This window comes from Sceloporus occidentalis, unplaced genomic scaffold (assembly GCF_023333645.1).
Source record: "Sceloporus occidentalis isolate IW3139 unplaced genomic scaffold, rSceOcc1.0.p SCAF_6, whole genome shotgun sequence".
NCBI classification, from domain to species: Eukaryota; Metazoa; Chordata; class Lepidosauria; order Squamata; family Phrynosomatidae; genus Sceloporus; species Sceloporus occidentalis.
In genome coordinates this window covers 85,804,013-85,822,123 of record NW_028316986.1, presented here as the reverse complement: position 1 = coordinate 85,822,123, position 18,111 = coordinate 85,804,013, and the positions used below count along the sequence as shown (strand labels likewise).

The 18,111-nt window shown below is 39.9% G+C and overlaps 1 protein-coding gene across 1 annotated transcript; it reads left to right on the top strand.

Annotated features, from left to right (window-relative positions):
• Nucleotides 1-119: 119 nt before the first annotated feature.
• On the top strand, nt 120-16,950 carry PEX3 (peroxisomal biogenesis factor 3). The gene is made up of 12 exons (XM_089530259.1): nt 120-259; nt 3,249-3,380; nt 4,604-4,685; nt 5,249-5,292; nt 7,430-7,554; nt 8,439-8,505; nt 8,601-8,655; nt 8,770-8,938; nt 9,151-9,221; nt 14,112-14,234; nt 14,966-15,062; nt 15,785-16,950. The coding sequence occupies exons 1-12, from the start codon at nt 187-189 to the stop codon at nt 15,866-15,868; spliced, it is 1,122 nt and encodes a 373-aa protein (XP_089386385.1). The 5' UTR covers nt 120-186; the 3' UTR covers nt 15,869-16,950.
• The last annotated feature ends 1,161 nt before the right edge of the window (nt 16,951-18,111 follow it).

The window sequence follows — 18,111 nt, the reverse complement described above, 5'->3', positions numbered from 1 at the left end:
TCGGGGTCGATGTTTCTCGGGGGAACCTTTTAGGGGACGGACCGCGCGCAGATGGGGGGCCACAAAAGAGGCGGACCGGGGCTGTTCCTTCTCCCAGGGTTCCTTGCGGCCTACGTCGAGGGCCGAGGGGGCGGGGCCGGGGCTTCCTGCGCCGAAGGGACCCAGGGCTCCGCCGCCGCCGCCGGGATGCTGCAGTCCGTGTGGGGCTTCCTCAAGCGGCACCGGAGGAAGTGCTTCTTCGTGGGCGCCCTCCTGGGCGGTGAGTGGCCCCGCAGCCGCCCATCGAAGCAGAAACATAAACCCAGGCTTCTCAGGTCCTTTATGGTTCTTTATGTGCACCAGAGGTCCTCCTTTTCCAGGGCCTGTCCTCCATTTCAGCCCTCTCGCCCAGGAGGGATTCCCAACCCAGGCTGCTCAAATAGGGCCCAGCTTCCTGGGGGCAATTAGCTTACACTTGGAAACCGCTTACAGATAAAGCGGTATACAAATGCAGCTGCTGCTGCTATCATCGCTATAGCCCTCCATTTGAAGCATGGCTTTGGTTGTCGTGTGCCTTCAAGTCGTCTCTGACTTCTGGTGAACCTAGCATGCATTTTGGGGGGAGGGGTTATAAGATTTCTTCGGGGGGGTTGCCATGGCCTTCCCCTGAGGCTGAGAGAGTGTGACTTTCCCAGTTCTCAACCTTGGGTCCTCCAGGCATTTTAGGCTTCAACTCCCAGAGCCGCTGATCATTTGGGCAAGCTGGCTGGCACTTCTAGTCCAAAACATTTAAGAGAGCCAAATGGTTTTGAGAACCACTGCTCTAGAGTCAAAGCACTCCCCCGCTGCCTCTCTTTGACGATTACCATGAAGCATGACTGTGTTTTCAGCTTTTATTTTGGTGTGTCCTACATTTCTCTTGAGTGTCCTACGTTTATAGCGCCTCGTCCTCCTCTGTGGTTAGGACATCCCGCCCTGCCACTGCTCCATTCCTCACTTAGTTATTCAGATTCACAGGCATGAGCTTGGTTACATCTAACAGCCCTGTAAGGCAGACCAGCATTTCCATATTGCATGTCAAGGTGGTGGCTTTTGAGTAGCTCTTTCTGGGGAACACAACTGCCTCCTTCCCTGGGTTGCTGCTTAGCCCTTGTTCCTTGATACGCAAACGCTGATCTCCAAATTCTTCTGTTCCCTTACGTTCAGTACCTTGCAGCTTCCTTCATTCTTTCTGCTTCAGAAAGCAGGTTTTATCCCCACTCAGTAAGGATGAGAAAAATGCAGGAATCCAAGTTGGGGCCCATTCTTTGCTAATCTGCCCGCTCTAGCTTAATATCACTGTCAGCTCAGAAATGCATGTATAGACTCGTCTCTTCTCTCCAATTACAAGTCTTCTTGTTGTGTACCTTCAAGTCGTTTCTGACTTATGGCAACCCTTATCATGGGGTTTTGAGTGCAAGATTTGTTCAGAGGAGGCTGGCCATTACCTTCCCCTGAGGCTGAGAGCATGTGACTTGCCCAAAGTCACCCAATGGGTATTGTGGCCGAGCTGGGAATCGAAGCCCGGTCTCCAGAGTTGCAGTTCAACATTCAACTCACTATGCCACACTGACTGCTCTTTTGCTGTACTCTGTACCCCTCCTGGAGCTTCACCTCATTCTGTTGGAAAGTGCAGCTCCTTTCTTAATGCTTGTCCAGATGCTTATCTTTCATGTGCTGTACACTGTATCACAAGTAGTTGGAAGCTTTTTAAGAGGGAGTATGCCCAGAGGTACATTGAGAAATCACCATACTTATGTGAGTGGTTTGCACAGAGGCACCCAGTGGTACCAGTTCAAAATGTTAGACTTGTTCTAACATGCAGCTGGGCTCCGTGATGTTCGCATCGTCAGTGGTGCCAAAAACTCTTCAAACAGACTGACAGAATATCTTATTAATGCTAAGAGGCTTTGCTGTAAGACTGGTTCTTAAAACATTGCCATGCTAATTACCTACATGTGAAATACTTGTGGGACCTTTGGCTTATATATAGCATTTCACCACTAGCAAAATTTGTGTTACACAAACGGTACGGTTAGTCTGAAATATGTGTTTGTGTGCAGCGTGCCTTCAAGTCATTTCTGACTTAACAGCAACCCTAAGGCAAGCCTATCATGGGGGTTTCTTGGCAAGACTTGTTCAGAGGAGGTTTGCCATTGCCTTCCCCTGGGGCTGAGAGTATGTGACTTGACCAGGGTCACCCAGTAGGTTTCACGGCTGAGCCAGGAATTGAGCCCTGGTCTCCAGAGTAGAAGTCCCTCACTCAAACCACTTCACCACACTAAGGGGTCTCTACTCCAGCATGGTGTAGTGGTTTGATTGTTGGACTATGACTCTAGAGTCCATGATTTGATTCTTTGCTCAGCCATAATAAGCCACTGGGTGACTGAGGGCAAGTCACACACACTCAGACCCAAAAAACCCATGATAGTGTTGTTTTAGAGTTGCCATTAGTCGAAAATGACTTGAAGGGCAGGCAGAAGCAACAGTTCCTTAAACAGCCACAACTGATACTAAGCTCTAGCTAAATATTTGAAAGCAAGGAGGTTTTCATAAATTATTTTTGATATAGTAGTGACATGAATTGCTTCAAAATGTGCATTTGGAACTGTTGTAATCCTTTGTTTTCAGAGTTTCTCATCTTGGCAGTCAGCACTACATAAGCAATAGCAATAGCAGCAATAGCATTTACATTTCTATACTGCTTATCAGTGAAATCAGCACTCTCTAAGCAGTTTACAGTCTGTAAGCCAATTACCCCCAATGAGCTGGGCACATATTTTACTGACCCACGAAAGGATGGAAGACTGTGTCAGCCTTGGAGCCCGGGGATCAACCTCATAACCTTGTGGCTGCAGTATTGGCATTTAACCACTGCGCCACCAGGACTCTTGTTTAACTTAACACTGGAAACACCTTTCATGTTGCCTTCACAGAAGTGTATTTATTATTTTGCATAGTTACCTGATTATCTTCAGTGTGGGAATTTGTGCAGTTTTACCATATACATTGTTTATGTGAACTTGTGTTGGGATAGGCACAAGCCTTCTTTAATAACACTTTAAGCTGTTTATGAAAACATGCTCTGGATAACATTTTTATTTCCAACTTCATCAGTTATGATCTAAATATCAAAAATAAGTACCATTTAAAGCAGAACAAAAGCAACAGGAAAAGAAAGTTTATAGTACTGAAAGCTATTAACCCTTCTTCTAAAACACCTTTTGTAGGAGTTTATATACTTGGAAAATATGGGCAGAAAAAAATGAAAGAAATCCAAGAAAGGGAAGCGGCAGAATATATAGCACAAGCACGAAGGCAGTATCATTTTGAAAGTAACCAAAGAACTTGCAACATGACAGGTAAGGCATAGTGATGTTGGGTTGAGTTTGGTCCTCACCATGGTTTTTATAAACTGTACTTGAAATAAACCAAGTTTTTTGCTCCCAGTGTGCTTTTAGTGCCTACTTTATCTGGATGTATTATAACGTTTATTCCAGTTCCTAGTATGGTGCAACAGCCTCCAAATAGAGAAGTTTGTCCATTCAGACATCATATAACCAGCACCAACTAATTCTATAGACACACATTAGAGCTGTGGTTTCTGATATCAGTTTGTGAGCTAATCACAAATTGGTTTGTCATGCCATAGTTAAAATTACTTAACCATGGTTTTGTGTGCTTCCTGCATTTTGCTGATATTCCCAGTTAAAGTATTATGAGAGTTGGGAATAATAGCTGGGGTTCAATGAACTGCACCAATTTGTTGTTACCAATGAGCTTTGTAAGTTTTTGTATAACAGTTGCTAATGGCGTGTGACAAATCTGCAGATTTGAAATTTGTGGATCATTAATTCAAAATAAGGACAATTTTTCTGTTTGCCTTTTTCATGTACCTTTTATGATAATATTTGTTTCCTGTACTTCTGTGTACTCTTGTATTTTTTTTAAGCAATCATGTCCATAAGAAAGCTTCCTTTACTCTAATGATCTAAGGCCTGTTACAGACAGCCAAAATAAAGCTGCTTCGAGTCACTTTGGAGGTATGGTATTTCAATGATACATGCGTCCTAAGAGTCCAAAGGCCGCACCAAAGCCACGCTCCAGTCCTAAGGACTGGAGTGCAGTTTTGGTGAAGCTTCCAGACTCTTAGGACTCATGCATCATTGAAATACCATACCATCAAAGTGACTCGAAGCAGCTTTATTTTGGCTGTCTGTAACAGGCCTAAGACTTCTTTGTGTTTACAACACAAGACCTTCACTTGTACTTGTGCTTTTGCAGTCATACTGGAAACAGTAATTTGAGAAGCTTCACTGTAAATTATTCCATTTGGTTTATTTGAAGGTCTGGGTTTTGTTTTGTTTTTTTAAAAAAAATCAGCTGGTCCTTTCTGACTTTTCAAAGTCTGTATTGAAAAGGATTTTGATAGGATTTTGTTACAATGGAATCTTTTAATTTCTTGGTTTTTTTAGATGCTTATAATTTGTCACTGTTATGTATGAATTAAAACTAGATTATTTTTAATTTGGTGATGAGTCTCAAAGTACGCTGTTTTTTCATGATCATTTTTCCCCATTGATAGTACTATCTATGCTTCCAACATTAAGGGATGCTTTGATGTATCAGCTGAATTCTGAGAGCCTCACCTCTCTGCTGAAAAACAAGTAAGTATAACTTTTTCCTCTTTTTCAAAATTTGGGCTGATACATGGTTTGTATGTGTGTAATGACAGTGTGAGTGAAATGTTCTCTGCTGCTCTATTTTATGGACTGCTGAGCATTTGTAATCATTGTATTCTAAGAAAGCAAGATAATATTTAAACTAACATACCACATACAGCCTTACAAATATTTAAGGGGAGGGAGAGAGAAATCACCATTTTAAAAGTCTAATATCTGTCTTAGCATGTAATTGTATATTGTATGAAACTCACTGATAAATATAACTTTAACCTTGCACTAAAGAATAAAATCCCACTGTGTTTCAGATAGCTTCTAAAATATGTATTCCCAAGACCACAAAGAGGCAGATTTTATAAATTTCCTCAGTCATTTGCTAGTAATCTCTTCATTGATATCACTTCCCATAATCCCAGTATTGAGTAACACTTCTTTTCACTCATAGTTTCAGAAATTGTGCATATTGCAACATTTGACTTTTTCAATTTGATGCAGAGTTTTCACTGACTCAATTAATTGTAAATGTTTGCATTCTTTTCATTTTACAGACCAACCAACAAGTTAGAAATATGGGAAGACTTGAAAATTATAAGTAAGTCAAAATTATGTTTCTGACCCAGTGAGTGTTCTTAGTTTCTGCATTGTGGTGTCAATTTTCTTCAAAATGCAGATCTTTGTACATTGACTCAATTCTAATACATGTGACATATTGTTGCAAGGAAAGCATTTTTTTTTTTGCTAAAAAAATCAGAAAAAAATAAATACAATGTTAGTAAAATCCTTTGCAGATTTTAAAGTCACATTGTTACTATAGGAACATAAAATACATTATATCTAACTTGGTTTGGCATAATATTATAATGTTGGATATATTAAACATAAGGTTTATTCACTGTGCCTGGTATCCTGTTGGAGAATTATGAATGTGTAACCTGGAACATGAGGATGGGATTCTGTGTATTGATCCATTGTTAAAAAAATAAAACTAGAGTAAAAAATTTTGCTAAAGATTATTTTGCTATACATTCGACCCTCCTTTCTGACAGACTTGAGATCTGTGGTCTTGAATACTCACGGAAGGATGACCTCCATTATTTTTAATGGGGCGCAACCTCGCAGCGCATGCCCTGCGCACACTCATGGGCACACACCCCATTCAAGCCTATGGGACTTGAATACACGCATGTCTCCATTTTCACAAGAGGGTCTGGAACAGGGGTAGGCAACCTGCGGCCCGCGGGCCGGATGCGGCCCGGCGAGGCCTTGGGACCGGCCCTAGCCCGGTCCTGCCACCGATTGCCGCCGGGGCCTTTGGCCTCTCGCGTGCAGGGGCAATTGTCTTTAGAAGCCTCAGAAACATGCATTTATATTAACATTTTTTAAAATATCAGCAAATTTTTTCACGTGTCCTCCACTTTTTTAAAAAAAGTGTCGACCATTTGAAAATGTTGTCCTACATTTGTCCCTGTTTATTTATTTATTTTATTTTTTAAAAAATTATTTACTTATTTATTTTTTGGCTTCGGCCCCCCAGTTGTCTGAGGGACAGCAACCCGGCCCCCGGCTCAAAAAGTTTGCCTACCCCTGGTCTGGAACATATCCCCCGCAAAAACGGAGGGCCAACTGTATTTGAAACTGAACAATATTTGATATTTATTAACCTCTGTTTCCTTTCCAATAGCCTTCAGTTCCTTTTCAGAGTTAGTATACTTAATCATTTCATGTAGTGATCAGGTTCCAAAACATATGTGTGACAAGGCCTTCTTTAAGACCTACTAATCCACCTAACAGTTACATTGTCTAGACCACATTGTACTAGCTTATTTGCAAGAATATCATGGGGAGCCTTGTCAAAGGCCTTGCTGAAATCAATCAACATGGTTGTATTAAAATCAAACACTTGGCAGGTTTAACCTCTCTAACCTCCTCTAGACACACATCTCTGTGTCAGCTCAGATATCCCACCAACCAGACCTGACTAGACCAGACCAGACTATCATAACTGATCTCTGCTATTTAAATTTCACCTCTCATCAAGCTGCATTTCAGTCCAAACCAGTCAGCTTCTAAAGTCATGTACCTTTCACATTAATTCCCAATTTGTTAATTTTAGGATTTGAGGAGTGATACTTCACTGTGTCCTCCTGGACTGATGCTTCCATACGTTTTAATTTAAGTATGCTGTGTTATAAAAATATGTGTAAAATATTAGCAGACTCCACACCTATATTTATGATTGTTTTTACTTAAACTTATTCATCTGTTATCTGAGTCCTTCTCACAGCAATGGATATCTAAAATACTACATGCTACACCTCATATAGCCAAAATCATGCTTTTCTAAACATAAAAGTTCTATAAATTTGGTATTGTATGCGCAAAATATTTAGTACTCAAAATGTTCTTCAAGACATTTTCGGTCCTTTTACTTGCCTCCAGAGGGGCTTTGCTGTATCTAGTGCAAAATCTACCATGTTTTTGATAATCTTGAAGTCTTTTTGATAATCTTGGAGTCTTTTTTAAAAAAAACACGAATAGACCGAATGGAAAGCTTTTGTTCAAATAAACTCTGGAAACATAACCCAGATATAACAAACACAATAATAATTATGGCTGGAACATATATTCTATATAACCTTTGATTACAACATCATATTTTAGGGCAGTAAATGCCTACTCATTTTTATTTAGGCATTCTGACAAGATCATTTCTGTTTCCCTTATTAAAGGTTTTACAAGAAGCATTGTAGCTGTATATAGCACTTGTATGCTTGTAGTTCTTCTACGAGTTCAATTAAACATTATTGGTGGATACATCTACCTGGATAATGCAGCTGTTTGCAAAAATGGCACAGTAAGTAACTGTTTAATTATCCAGGATTGAAAACTCAGTAGGGGGTGGTGGTAACTTTTGGAATTGAGCACACAGCTATAATTGCTTAGACTACAGTAGTCCCACTGTTTTTTGTTTTTTTACCTAAGAACGCTTCTCTAAGAATATCCAGGTCTTCCAGCGTGACTCTGTGGTCAACATCTGCCTGAAGTCGATCATAGAATCATGCTAGAGGACCTACAAAAGGCTATAGAAGTGTTTTCTCTAGGAACTTCTAAGTTCTCTAGCACAACTCTATGGACAACTTCCAGCAGAGCTGCGCTGGAGAACCTAGAAATTCTTAGAGAGAACATATTAATCAAAATCGCAGAGAATCAAATTTGCAAAAGTCAAAGTCGTAAATATGAATGAAATCTATTTCTTTATGAGTACAGGAAGATTCATATGAGACTAATTTTTAAAAAGGGAATGCTTCTCAGGAGTAGGAACATGTCTTTTCTATCCTTCATAATTGCACAATTTGTCTTTGTGATGAATTTTGCAGTTCCTTGGTATGAAACAGGTCAGGAACCCAGCTTTAGAATAAAGAAGAAATACATTAGTTTCTATGCTTGTGATAGGGCTACCAAGTTAGCCCTAACATTTAATTACAAAAAAATGAGGTTTTTTTATTTTATTTTTTGAAATGATTTGAATTTTTGTGTCCTCTGCTGTTCTGTATTCAAAGATGGCTGAGGCTGTTAAGAACAAGGATATCTTGAGAGTGGTACCAGCAACAGGAAAGAGAAGGCAAGGGGAGGGGAGGGGAATTCTGCATCCTGATTGTACAGCCGTACAGACCTGGAGGATAGAGACACTGCTCCATAAAGTAACAGAAACATTACAGAATGTTTTTCTCCTCATAGACACTTCTAGCTCCCCCTGAAGTGCAGCAGCAATATTTATCAAGTATTCAACACCTTCTTGGAGATGGTATGATTTCTGTAAAAGTATTTATTTAATTCTGATTTTTGCTAAATTGAAACAAATGGCAATCAATCTTCAGTAACTTTCTTCTTCTACCCTAGGTTTGGCTGACTTAATTACTGTAGTTAAAAAAGCTGTGCAGGAAGTATTTGGAAGGTAAAAATGTTTCTCTTTTTCAGAGTTTCTGCTGAAGTTTTAAGATATATGTGAAGTGTTTGATTGAGATGCAACCCATTGATGTGATTATATATTTAACTCTCCCCTTTGCAGTCTTTCTCTTAAACATGCTCTTTCTCTCTTGGATTTGGATGAGAAGATGAGAGAAATAAGGAAGATAGTAGAACAACCTGGAGATAATCTGACATCTGAACAAACTGGATCCCATTCTCTGCTGTGTCATTACATGATGCCAGATGAGGAGAATCCTTTAGCTTCCCAGGTATTTCCAAAGTAAATTAAATTGAAGCTGGAAACCAGATTAACATACTTGGGGTTTGTGGGTTTATGTGTGTTATCATTAATTTAACTATAAATTAATGTTAATCTTTTAATTGGATCAATCTAAAGCAGAACCAAACTTCCCAAAGCAAAGTGGTTCTAAATAAATCAGGTGCATTCTAACTAAATTGTTTTTATGTTCTATTTTTCTAGGCCAATGGACTTACAGAAAAAGATGTTACTACAATTAAATTACTTAATGAAACAAGAGACATGTTGGAAAGGTATGCAGCTTTGCAGTTTTGATAGCTTATGTTTATGGTAAACACACTTAAATAGGAAGAAAAACTGGAAGTGCACATTGATTGAAATCTGGAGGTCAGTCTTAAAGCCTTTGTGTCTTAAACAGAAACTTGAAATTAGGGTTCAACTTCTGTATAATGGTTCCTCAAACTTAGTTATAAGCAATACGAAAGGCTCAGTTGAAATTGTATGACCTTAATGTGAGATTGATCAGATGAAAGAGAATAGAATGGACCATGTCTAACAGATTACTAGGGAGGTGAGAGGGAAGTTAGGACATCTAATGTGGGCAGTTGGAGGGATGGGAAGATGAAGAGGAGAGAAAAACAGTTGCAGCATCCAGTTTACTTTCCTTCTGGTACTTCCTGAACCTACAGCAATACGTTGTTCACCATAAATACTCTCATTCTGGTAAACTGTAAAATAAAATCTGTTCCTGCTTTTAAAAGAAAGCTAATGATCTTTTTCTGTCCCCCAAACAGAATCCAAATCAGTAAGATTTGAAAACTACCACCACCAATATATATTTAAATCTTACAATATGCAGCATTTCTAAACGTTCAAAATATAAGCCACATCTTTACACGTTGCATCCTCATTTATCTCATCACATACTCCTTCACCTCTCCCCCTTACAGTCAGCCCTCGATAACAAAATTTGCAATGTTCAAGTTCCATTGTACCCAACAGCAGCATGACCACGTGGCTGCATCACCATTAGGGACAATGGGACTCCACCTGAATGGCAGGCCAAGGGCAGCAGGGGAAGAAGGCCACCCCCAAGCCAGCCAGCAGTATCCTGGCACCACCCTTGGGCTCCAACCTGCTGCAGAGCTCCTGGGGGCTGAGCTCAGCCTCAACACCCTCCTTTTCCTCCAGGGCTAGATGCAGGACCCTCTCCAGGGGACTGAACTCCATGTCCCCCCTTGTCCTCCCTCCCCCCTGCCTGGCTGAGCATGTGGTGCCCAAAGCCGCCTCCTCCTCTGCCACCTCCTCCTCTGCCTCAAGGCTGGCTTGCCATCCACGGATGCTTGAATCGGTGGATGGGAACTTGGCAGATACCAAGAGCCTACTGTATTAGAGCAAACCATTGTTTGCTGTTACTGTCGAACTAGACAAGCATGCTTGCATCCAAAGGTGATGCAGGGAAGTAATGGCAATGCTGCAGGAGGTCTGCCCATATCAGGAGACACCCCAGAGGAGGTGTGACACTTGGTTGGTTCCTCCCAGCTTTGCCTCAGTGATGGAGGCCGCACAAGCAGACCTCCACCGCCTTGGCAAAGGAGAGGGCCAAGTGCCCCTCTCCTGGCTTTGTTGCAGCAAAGGAGCTCCCCAGCAACCCCTCCATAGTAGGTGACATCAGGGGTGGGGATGCCACTGCAGGGAGATCAAAATTAATTTCTGGCTTAGAAGCACCTATTTGGTTCATTCTTACAAACAGAGGCCCCATACAGACAGGCCAAAATAAAGCTGCTTGGGGTCACTTTGGAAATATGCTGTTTAAATGATGCATGTATCCTAAGAGTCTGGAAGCCATGCCAAAGCCACGCTCCAGTCCTAAGGACTGGAGTGTGGATTTGGTATGGCTTCCGGACTCTTAGGACGTATGCATCATGTGCCAGCATACCTCCAAAGTGACTCGAAGCAGCTTTATTTTGGCCTGTCTGTATGGGTCCATAGAAAACAAGAAACCACTCAAATCTTAATCATTTGAAAATTCAGGAATGTTGTATATTGTAAAATGAAAATACATCTATCTAGAGTGGTGGTCGTTAAACTCTGCCCATGACAGGCCGTTTGGAGGAAAAATCAGTGCTTTTCTGGATTTCTTTCAAAACCAGAAACAAGTGCTACTTTACAGTTTAAGAGTCAGAAATAAGGAAACGGACCATGGAAGAGGAAGCACATAGCAATAGCAAGTACATTTCTATACCACTTATCAGTACATTTAAGCACTCCCTGAGCGGTTTACAATGTATAAGCTAATTGCCCCCAACAAGCTGGGTACTCATTTTAGTAATCTTGGAAAGATGCAAGCCAAGTCAAGCCTGAGCCCTGGCTGGTATTGACCTCACAACCTTAGGGTTTGAGTGGCTGCAGTACCGACATTTAACCTCTGCCCCATCAGGGCTCATAATATAAGCATGCAAAATGTTTCTTAGTGGATTACAGGATCAAAGCTTGTGGAGGATACCTTATTTTGCTTCTCTTGAACTAAAAAGAGGACAGCAGGGCTGGGGGGACCTGTTGTCTTTCAGAAGCTAGTGAAGTCCTGTGTCCATGGTCGTATACCATTAGCTAAACTGTCTAGGGATGATGGGAATTTGAGTTGAGCAACATCTGTAATGCCACAGGTTCCACAGCCTTTCTGTAATTACTTTTGGTTGTTCATATCAATTTTTACCTTTTCACAGTGGTGCTACGTCATTTTGCTGTGGTGTGACATGGTGGAATTGAAGGTTCTGCCTAGTGAGCAGGTGTACATGATAAGTAAACTATTGGCCAGGTTTAGGGCACCTTTTCCCCAGGAGAGTTGTGAGCTACAGAAAAAGTCGGTCTTGATCACTGGGGGCAAAACCAGTTCATGCAGTATAGAGCATAGGACTTTTTAACTTTTTGTGCCATCCTCTCTTTTACTTACTCTTACACACACACAATTGGGTTACCAACAAGATGATCTGGAGAATACTGTTTGTTTATGACACTACTATCTTTCCTTTTTCCCTAAATGGGATCCAAGGCACCTTTGTCCCACAGTTTCTGATGAACAAGATGACAATGCAAGGCACCTGAAATTCAGCTGAGGTTTGTAGCTTCAAGCAGTCTGGGCTAGAGTAGTAGCAATAATAATAATAATAATAATAATAATAATAATAATTTATTTGTATTCCGCTTTTTCACAAAGGAATCAAAGTGGATTTCAACAGTATAAATAAAACATCAAACAATTTAAAATTACAATTTCAAAACCCCAACTCTTCCCCCAATCATAAAACAGCGATCAACTCATAAAGAGATTAAACATCAAAAATTTAAAGCTATCCAATAGAAATACATTAAAATTTCTAAAATGAATCTTGCTCTAGAGAAGGGGGGATGGGGTGATGGTATCAAACAATTTTAGTATCTGTAGCAGTGGAGGTGTCAACAGAGGGGGGAGGCAAGTCTAATGGATCTAATGGATTTAACCTAGTCTGGGAAGGCCTGCCAGAAGAGATCCATCTTAATAGCCTTTTTAAAGGCTTCTAAGGTGGTAATATGGCGGATCTCATCTGGCAGGTCGTTCCAGAGTCTGGGAGGGGCTGATGAGAAGGTCCTCTGGGTCACCGCTGAAAGTCTGGTCTTCTTAGTTGTAGCAGATTCTTCCCAGAGGACCAAAGTGTGCGGGGTATGGAAGTAGGCACTCCCACAAGTAGTCAGGACCCAGGCCACGTAGGGCTTTAAAGGTTAGAACCAACACCTTATACCTTGCCCGGAAACTGATAGGGAGCCAGTTGAGAGATTTTAGAACCGGTGTAACATGGGCAGTTTTGGATGTGCCCATGACCAGCCTGGCTGCCATATTTTGTACCAGTTGAAGTTTCCGAACTTGGCACGAGGGTAGCCCCATGTACAGCGCATTGCAGAAGTCGAGTCAAGAGGTTACCAGTGCAGGTACTACTGTTTCAAGGTCTTCCTGCTCCAGGAAGGGGCACAGCTGGCGTATCAGCCAAAGCTGATAGTCAGTGCTCCTGACTATCACATCCACCTGAGCCGTCAGTTGAAGCGACAAGTCCATGAGCACCCCCAAGCTGCGGACAGAGTCCTTCAGGGAAAGTGTGACCCCATCCAGAACTGGCTGACATAACTCCATTCCCGGATTAGGGATCCCTATTACAAGTACCTCCGTCTTACCTGGATTCAATTTGAGTTTGTTTTCCCTTATCCAGTCCATTACCACATTAAGACAGGTAATCATAGGAGAGACACCATCCTTAGTCACTGCATCAATCTGAGACATAGAGAAATATATTTGGGTGTCATCAGCGTACTGATAACACCCTGCCCTCAGCAGCTTCATGTAAATGTTAAACAGCATTGAGGACAGAATCGCGCCTTGAGGGAGTAGCTCCTTCAATAGCATGTTCTGGCTGTCAGGAATTCATTAGAACATGACCACACAGCTTGTGAGCCACCAAATACTTCAATTTGCCACATCCTTGGCAGATTTTCTGCTTGTGTAGTCTTAGATAGGAAACAAAACTAGGAAAATACTAAGGTCAGTTGAGTGGGCCCCAAGCTTGAAAATCTGCACAAATTATAACACATTTCTTTATAAAGTACTTTAGTCTAACCTTGTGAGTTCATTTCTACTTAGAATTGCCTGCTTCCCGTTCACTAAAGGATGGTTATACCACATAATATTTATGTGGCAGAGACAAGCCAGCCTTGCTGATGCTTCAATTTTATTTATTTATTTATTTATTTTTGAACTGGCCTTATTAAATGCTTTTTTCATGTTGCCTTGGACACACTTGGTGCAGTATATTTGAAAATAAATAAATAAATAAATATCTAAGGCTGCTGCCACTGTGCAGAATTAAAGCAGTTTGACAGCGCTTTTAATTATTGTGGCACCAACATGCTGACAGAAAAGGCAAAACATCACAAAACTACAATTTCTAGAATTCCATAGCATTGAGTCATGGCAGTTAAAGTGCTATCAGACTACATTAATTCTGCAGTGCAGATGCAGCCTGTGTATGATGACAGAACAGTATGTAACATGTATGTACACTAAAATGTTGAGACATTCTCTCATTTTATTGTTTTCATATCTTTATCAGCATAGCATTACTAACGGTAATTGGGGTTTGTTTTATTTATTTCAGTCCAGATTTTAATAGAGTTTTGAGTTCATGTTTAAATAGAGGATTTAGTAGATTATTGGACAACATGGCAGAATTCTTCAGACCCACTGAACAGGACATATGTCACAATGGCTCCATGAACAGGTAATAATATTTTTAAATACATTGTAGAAAATGAAGTTTATTTCTGTATAAAAAGGAATTTGAGCAGACTCATGAGTTACACTTAGGTGGTGTTAAAGAAATCACTTTCTCCACCAAATATAAAGGCATAGTTGAAATTTCACTGAAAGAGTTTCTATAGGTATCATTTCAGTAGTTCCTTTGTCTAGTTCTGTTTTAGAAGGCTCTCCATTCCTGTTCTAGTTAGACTGTACTAATGTATAGTACAACACAACACTTGGAAAGAATAGCTTGAATTTTTTTAATTATTAGGAATCTCCTCACAAATCCCTCCAAATTGAACTAATTGTCCTTAATGTTGTTTTTTTAAAAAGAATAACTCAACTGTTTACTTCTTCTAAGTCTTAGAGAAACAACTCTGTAAAGTAAAATGGCTAGGGGGAAAACTCTCAAAATGTCCCCCCATGTATTTTAGTGCATACACGCATAACAAAAGTAACGGGTAACATTACTCATTACATATACAGGGGCAAAGTGATTGTGCTACCATTAATTGTTTTCCAAAGAACCTTTGTTATGCCGTTGTTACTGTCAAAAGTAATGTAATAGATAACACAGTTACTTGTAATGTTACATACATGTAAGTTTCTAGTTGGCAGATATTCCGCATTTGCTATTCTAGAAATAGCTAACAATATGGGCTTTCACATTTATGTTATGTAACCATGTCCCACTGATATTTTCTCACCTAGTCTTTCTAGTGTCAGTCTTCCTCTAGCCAAGATAATTCCAATAATAAATGGACAGATCCATTCAGTCTGCAGTGAAACACCTAGTCGTTTTGTGCAGGTAAGAGAACATGTTTGTTGCCCATTGTCTTCAGTCCAGTTTGATTTGTATATCATTCTTTTTGCATTTTGCTTTCACAAAGTAATAAACCGAAATCAAAGCAGCATAAAGCCTAAAAAATTAAATCAGAATAATTTCTCGTTTCATATCAAATGAAGACCTTCAAATAGTTTGGAAGAGCGTTCTGTCAGTCTGTTCTGTACTATTGTCACTACTGCAGTTTTAAGTATATGTAAACTAACAAAGAGTAAGGTGTTCATGATACTATCAGAATGACCTGTGTTCTTTATAAAGGAAGAGAGTAGTAGAAATGTGTGACGAGAAAGTCCACTGTTGTTGATAGTAAGTCAGGCCAAGAACCTAAACTGTGATCAAAACATTTTGTGATTTGCTTCATGTGGGATACTTTTCAGGCTGCCTTTGGATTATTATTAACCTTTATAAAGCGCTGTAAATTTACACATTGTGATCCAGCCGTAAGCAGGAGGAGCTGGTGATGTGCTTATTTTTTTGTTTTATTTTCTGTCATCACAACTGTGTCTTTCATACAGTTCGTAAAGTATTTTCAACTTGATTCTAAACTTTCAGTGCTGTAGTAACCTAGTGTATAATGTATAATGTTATGTGATGTTGTAGATGCTTGATGATGCTATTCATTTACTTGTGTAGGAAAAAAGTCATAAAACTAAATAGATAATCAGTTCATTGTATTTTCTTTCCAGGACATGTTAATGATGGAACAAGTGAAAGATTTTGCTGCTAATGTGTATGAGGCTTTCAGTACCCCTCAGCAACTAGAGAAATGAGGCATATAACAAGATGTATGTGATACAAAATTAATAGTGCCCAATCATTGTGAATACTTTATTTAATAAGGATTCTCGTTATCAAAAGGATGCAGTTATTAGACCTACAAAAATGCATTTTAAGGAAATACAACTTCTAGATTTTATACCGAGAAAAATGACACCTGACATAAGTTCATGGGGGGGGGGGGGAATCATTGTGTGCTATGCCTTTGTATGGAGGCAGTCCCAGTTACTGAGCAACTTGTTTACCAAAGTAATGAGCATTTCATTTTTGTTTTAGTGGAGATATATTTTTAAAAACTCAGTAAGATGATATGGTCTGGCTTCTGTTCTTCAGTAGATGGGGGTGAGGAAAGAAAGAGGTGATCTTTTCTAGTTTTTGCCTGATGTAGGAATAAGTGCATGGCCTGTGAAACTTCCATTCAAAAATCAGCTGTATGAAAACACAGCAGGATTGGAAGTATGTGAAAGAATAACCATGCTCAGCCTATGTACTTAGCACCTCTTTTTCCATTGGCTGGGTTAACTTCAAAGTAGACCTTTTCTTAATAACCTGTCAATTGTCAAGCAGAGTATAGTTTGGCCTGTATGCTCTGTCTATGGCTATTCAAGCAGTGGAAGTCTCAGATCAAATGCCTATCTCATTTTCTCTTACATGAAAAGAAAGGGAAGGGAGCAGTTTACAATCAGTTCTCCTTTTCCTCTACTGTCTCATCTTCTTCCTTTCTCCTGCCCAACTCAGTGTAAGAATATGAGTGTCAAAAGTGTGTTGGGGGAAGCAAGTATATTGCCTTCTGAGCTTTAGATCCTCTAGATTGGCACCTCTGTTATTGAGCACATATACTGAGGATCTATTCTCTGAGCGGTGCAGTGCTAAGTACTTCACTCTTGCAGAGTTGGGACAGAAAGTTTCTAGCAAATATTATGTTTACGCTGTTTATAAACAGCTACTGCTGTACACATTCATTTTGTAAATATTTTTAACTTGTATTGATTGAACCCAGTGAAACATCTAAATTTAAATAAACTATTTTAAAAGGAAGTGTGTGTGAATATTAAACATCCCAAATAATGCCCTAGTCATTGTTTATGGATTTTTTAACAATGGGAAAATGATTCTGTTTTTATGAGCAAAGTGTTCTGTTTTTATGAGCAAAGAAATAGAAGTCCTTCCAACACCCAAAGATGAAGTGTTTAGAGAAAATATAACTGTTCAATGCAGATCTGTTTATACCATCAACATTATAAAATAACTGTCTTAAAAAAAATGGAAACAAATCCCATTTTAAAACTTTACAAGCCAAATGAACTGTACAAGAGGTATCTTGAAAATCTAATACTTCAGCAACTAAATAGTTGTGTACAGTGGTTGCCACTGATAGATATATTTACATACAGTATTAATTCCAGTGATATAGAATCATAGAGTTGGAAGAGACTGCAAGGGCCATCCAGTCCAACCCCCTGCCATGCAGGAAATCCAGATGAAAGTATCCCCGAAAGATGGCCATCCAGCCTCCGTTTGAAGACCTCCAAGGAGGGAGACTCCACTACACTCCTAGGAAGTGTGTTCCACTGTCGAACAGCCCTTACTGTCAGGAAATTCCTCCTAATGTTGAGCTGGAATCTCTTTTCCTGCAATTTGCATCCATTGCTCCGGGTCCTAGTCTCTGGAGCAGCAGAAAACAAGCTTGCTCCCTCCTCAATATGACATCCCTTCAAATATTTAAATAGGGCTATCATATCACCTCTTAACCTTCTCTTCTCCAGGCTAAACATCCCCAGCTCCCTGAGTCGTTATAAAATGAGTAAATTTGAGGTAGATAACAGGACTAAGTGATAAAGTTCTAATTCATCTAAAGTTAGTCCCCCATAATATTCATACAAACAAACTAGTACAAGGGCAGCTAGACAATGCTTCTGTTACATGCATTTGTAATTGGTTTACAAAATGAACCAAAAGTATTTTTACCAATGATTCATCTTCATCATGGAGGAAAGTGGCCAAAGTGCTAGGGTTCCAAGGAGTTCTGTCTAAAAATGACTTAGGTGATGGGATAGAGGGCACACCAAATTTTCAGATGATACCAAAGGAGGAGCTAATATACCTGAGGAAATTATCAGAATTCAAAATGACCTTAACAGATTTGAGCTGGGCAAAAACTAACAAAAATAAACTTCAACAGGAATAAATGTAGGGTACATTTTAACAAGAAAAATGCATTACATAACTATAGGAT

Excerpts from the sequence above, each read along its gene's own strand:
- PEX3 (XM_089530259.1), top strand. The coding sequence starts at position 187 with ATGCTGCAGTCCGTGTGGGGCTTCCTCAAGCGGCACCGGAGGAAGTGC. Across the intron at positions 5,293-7,429 it reads GGAAGACTTGAAAATTATAA|GTTTTACAAGAAGCATTGTA; the intron begins GTAAGTCAAAAT and ends CCCTTATTAAAG. Across the intron at positions 14,235-14,965 it reads CACAATGGCTCCATGAACAG|TCTTTCTAGTGTCAGTCTTC; the intron begins GTAATAATATTT and ends TTTCTCACCTAG.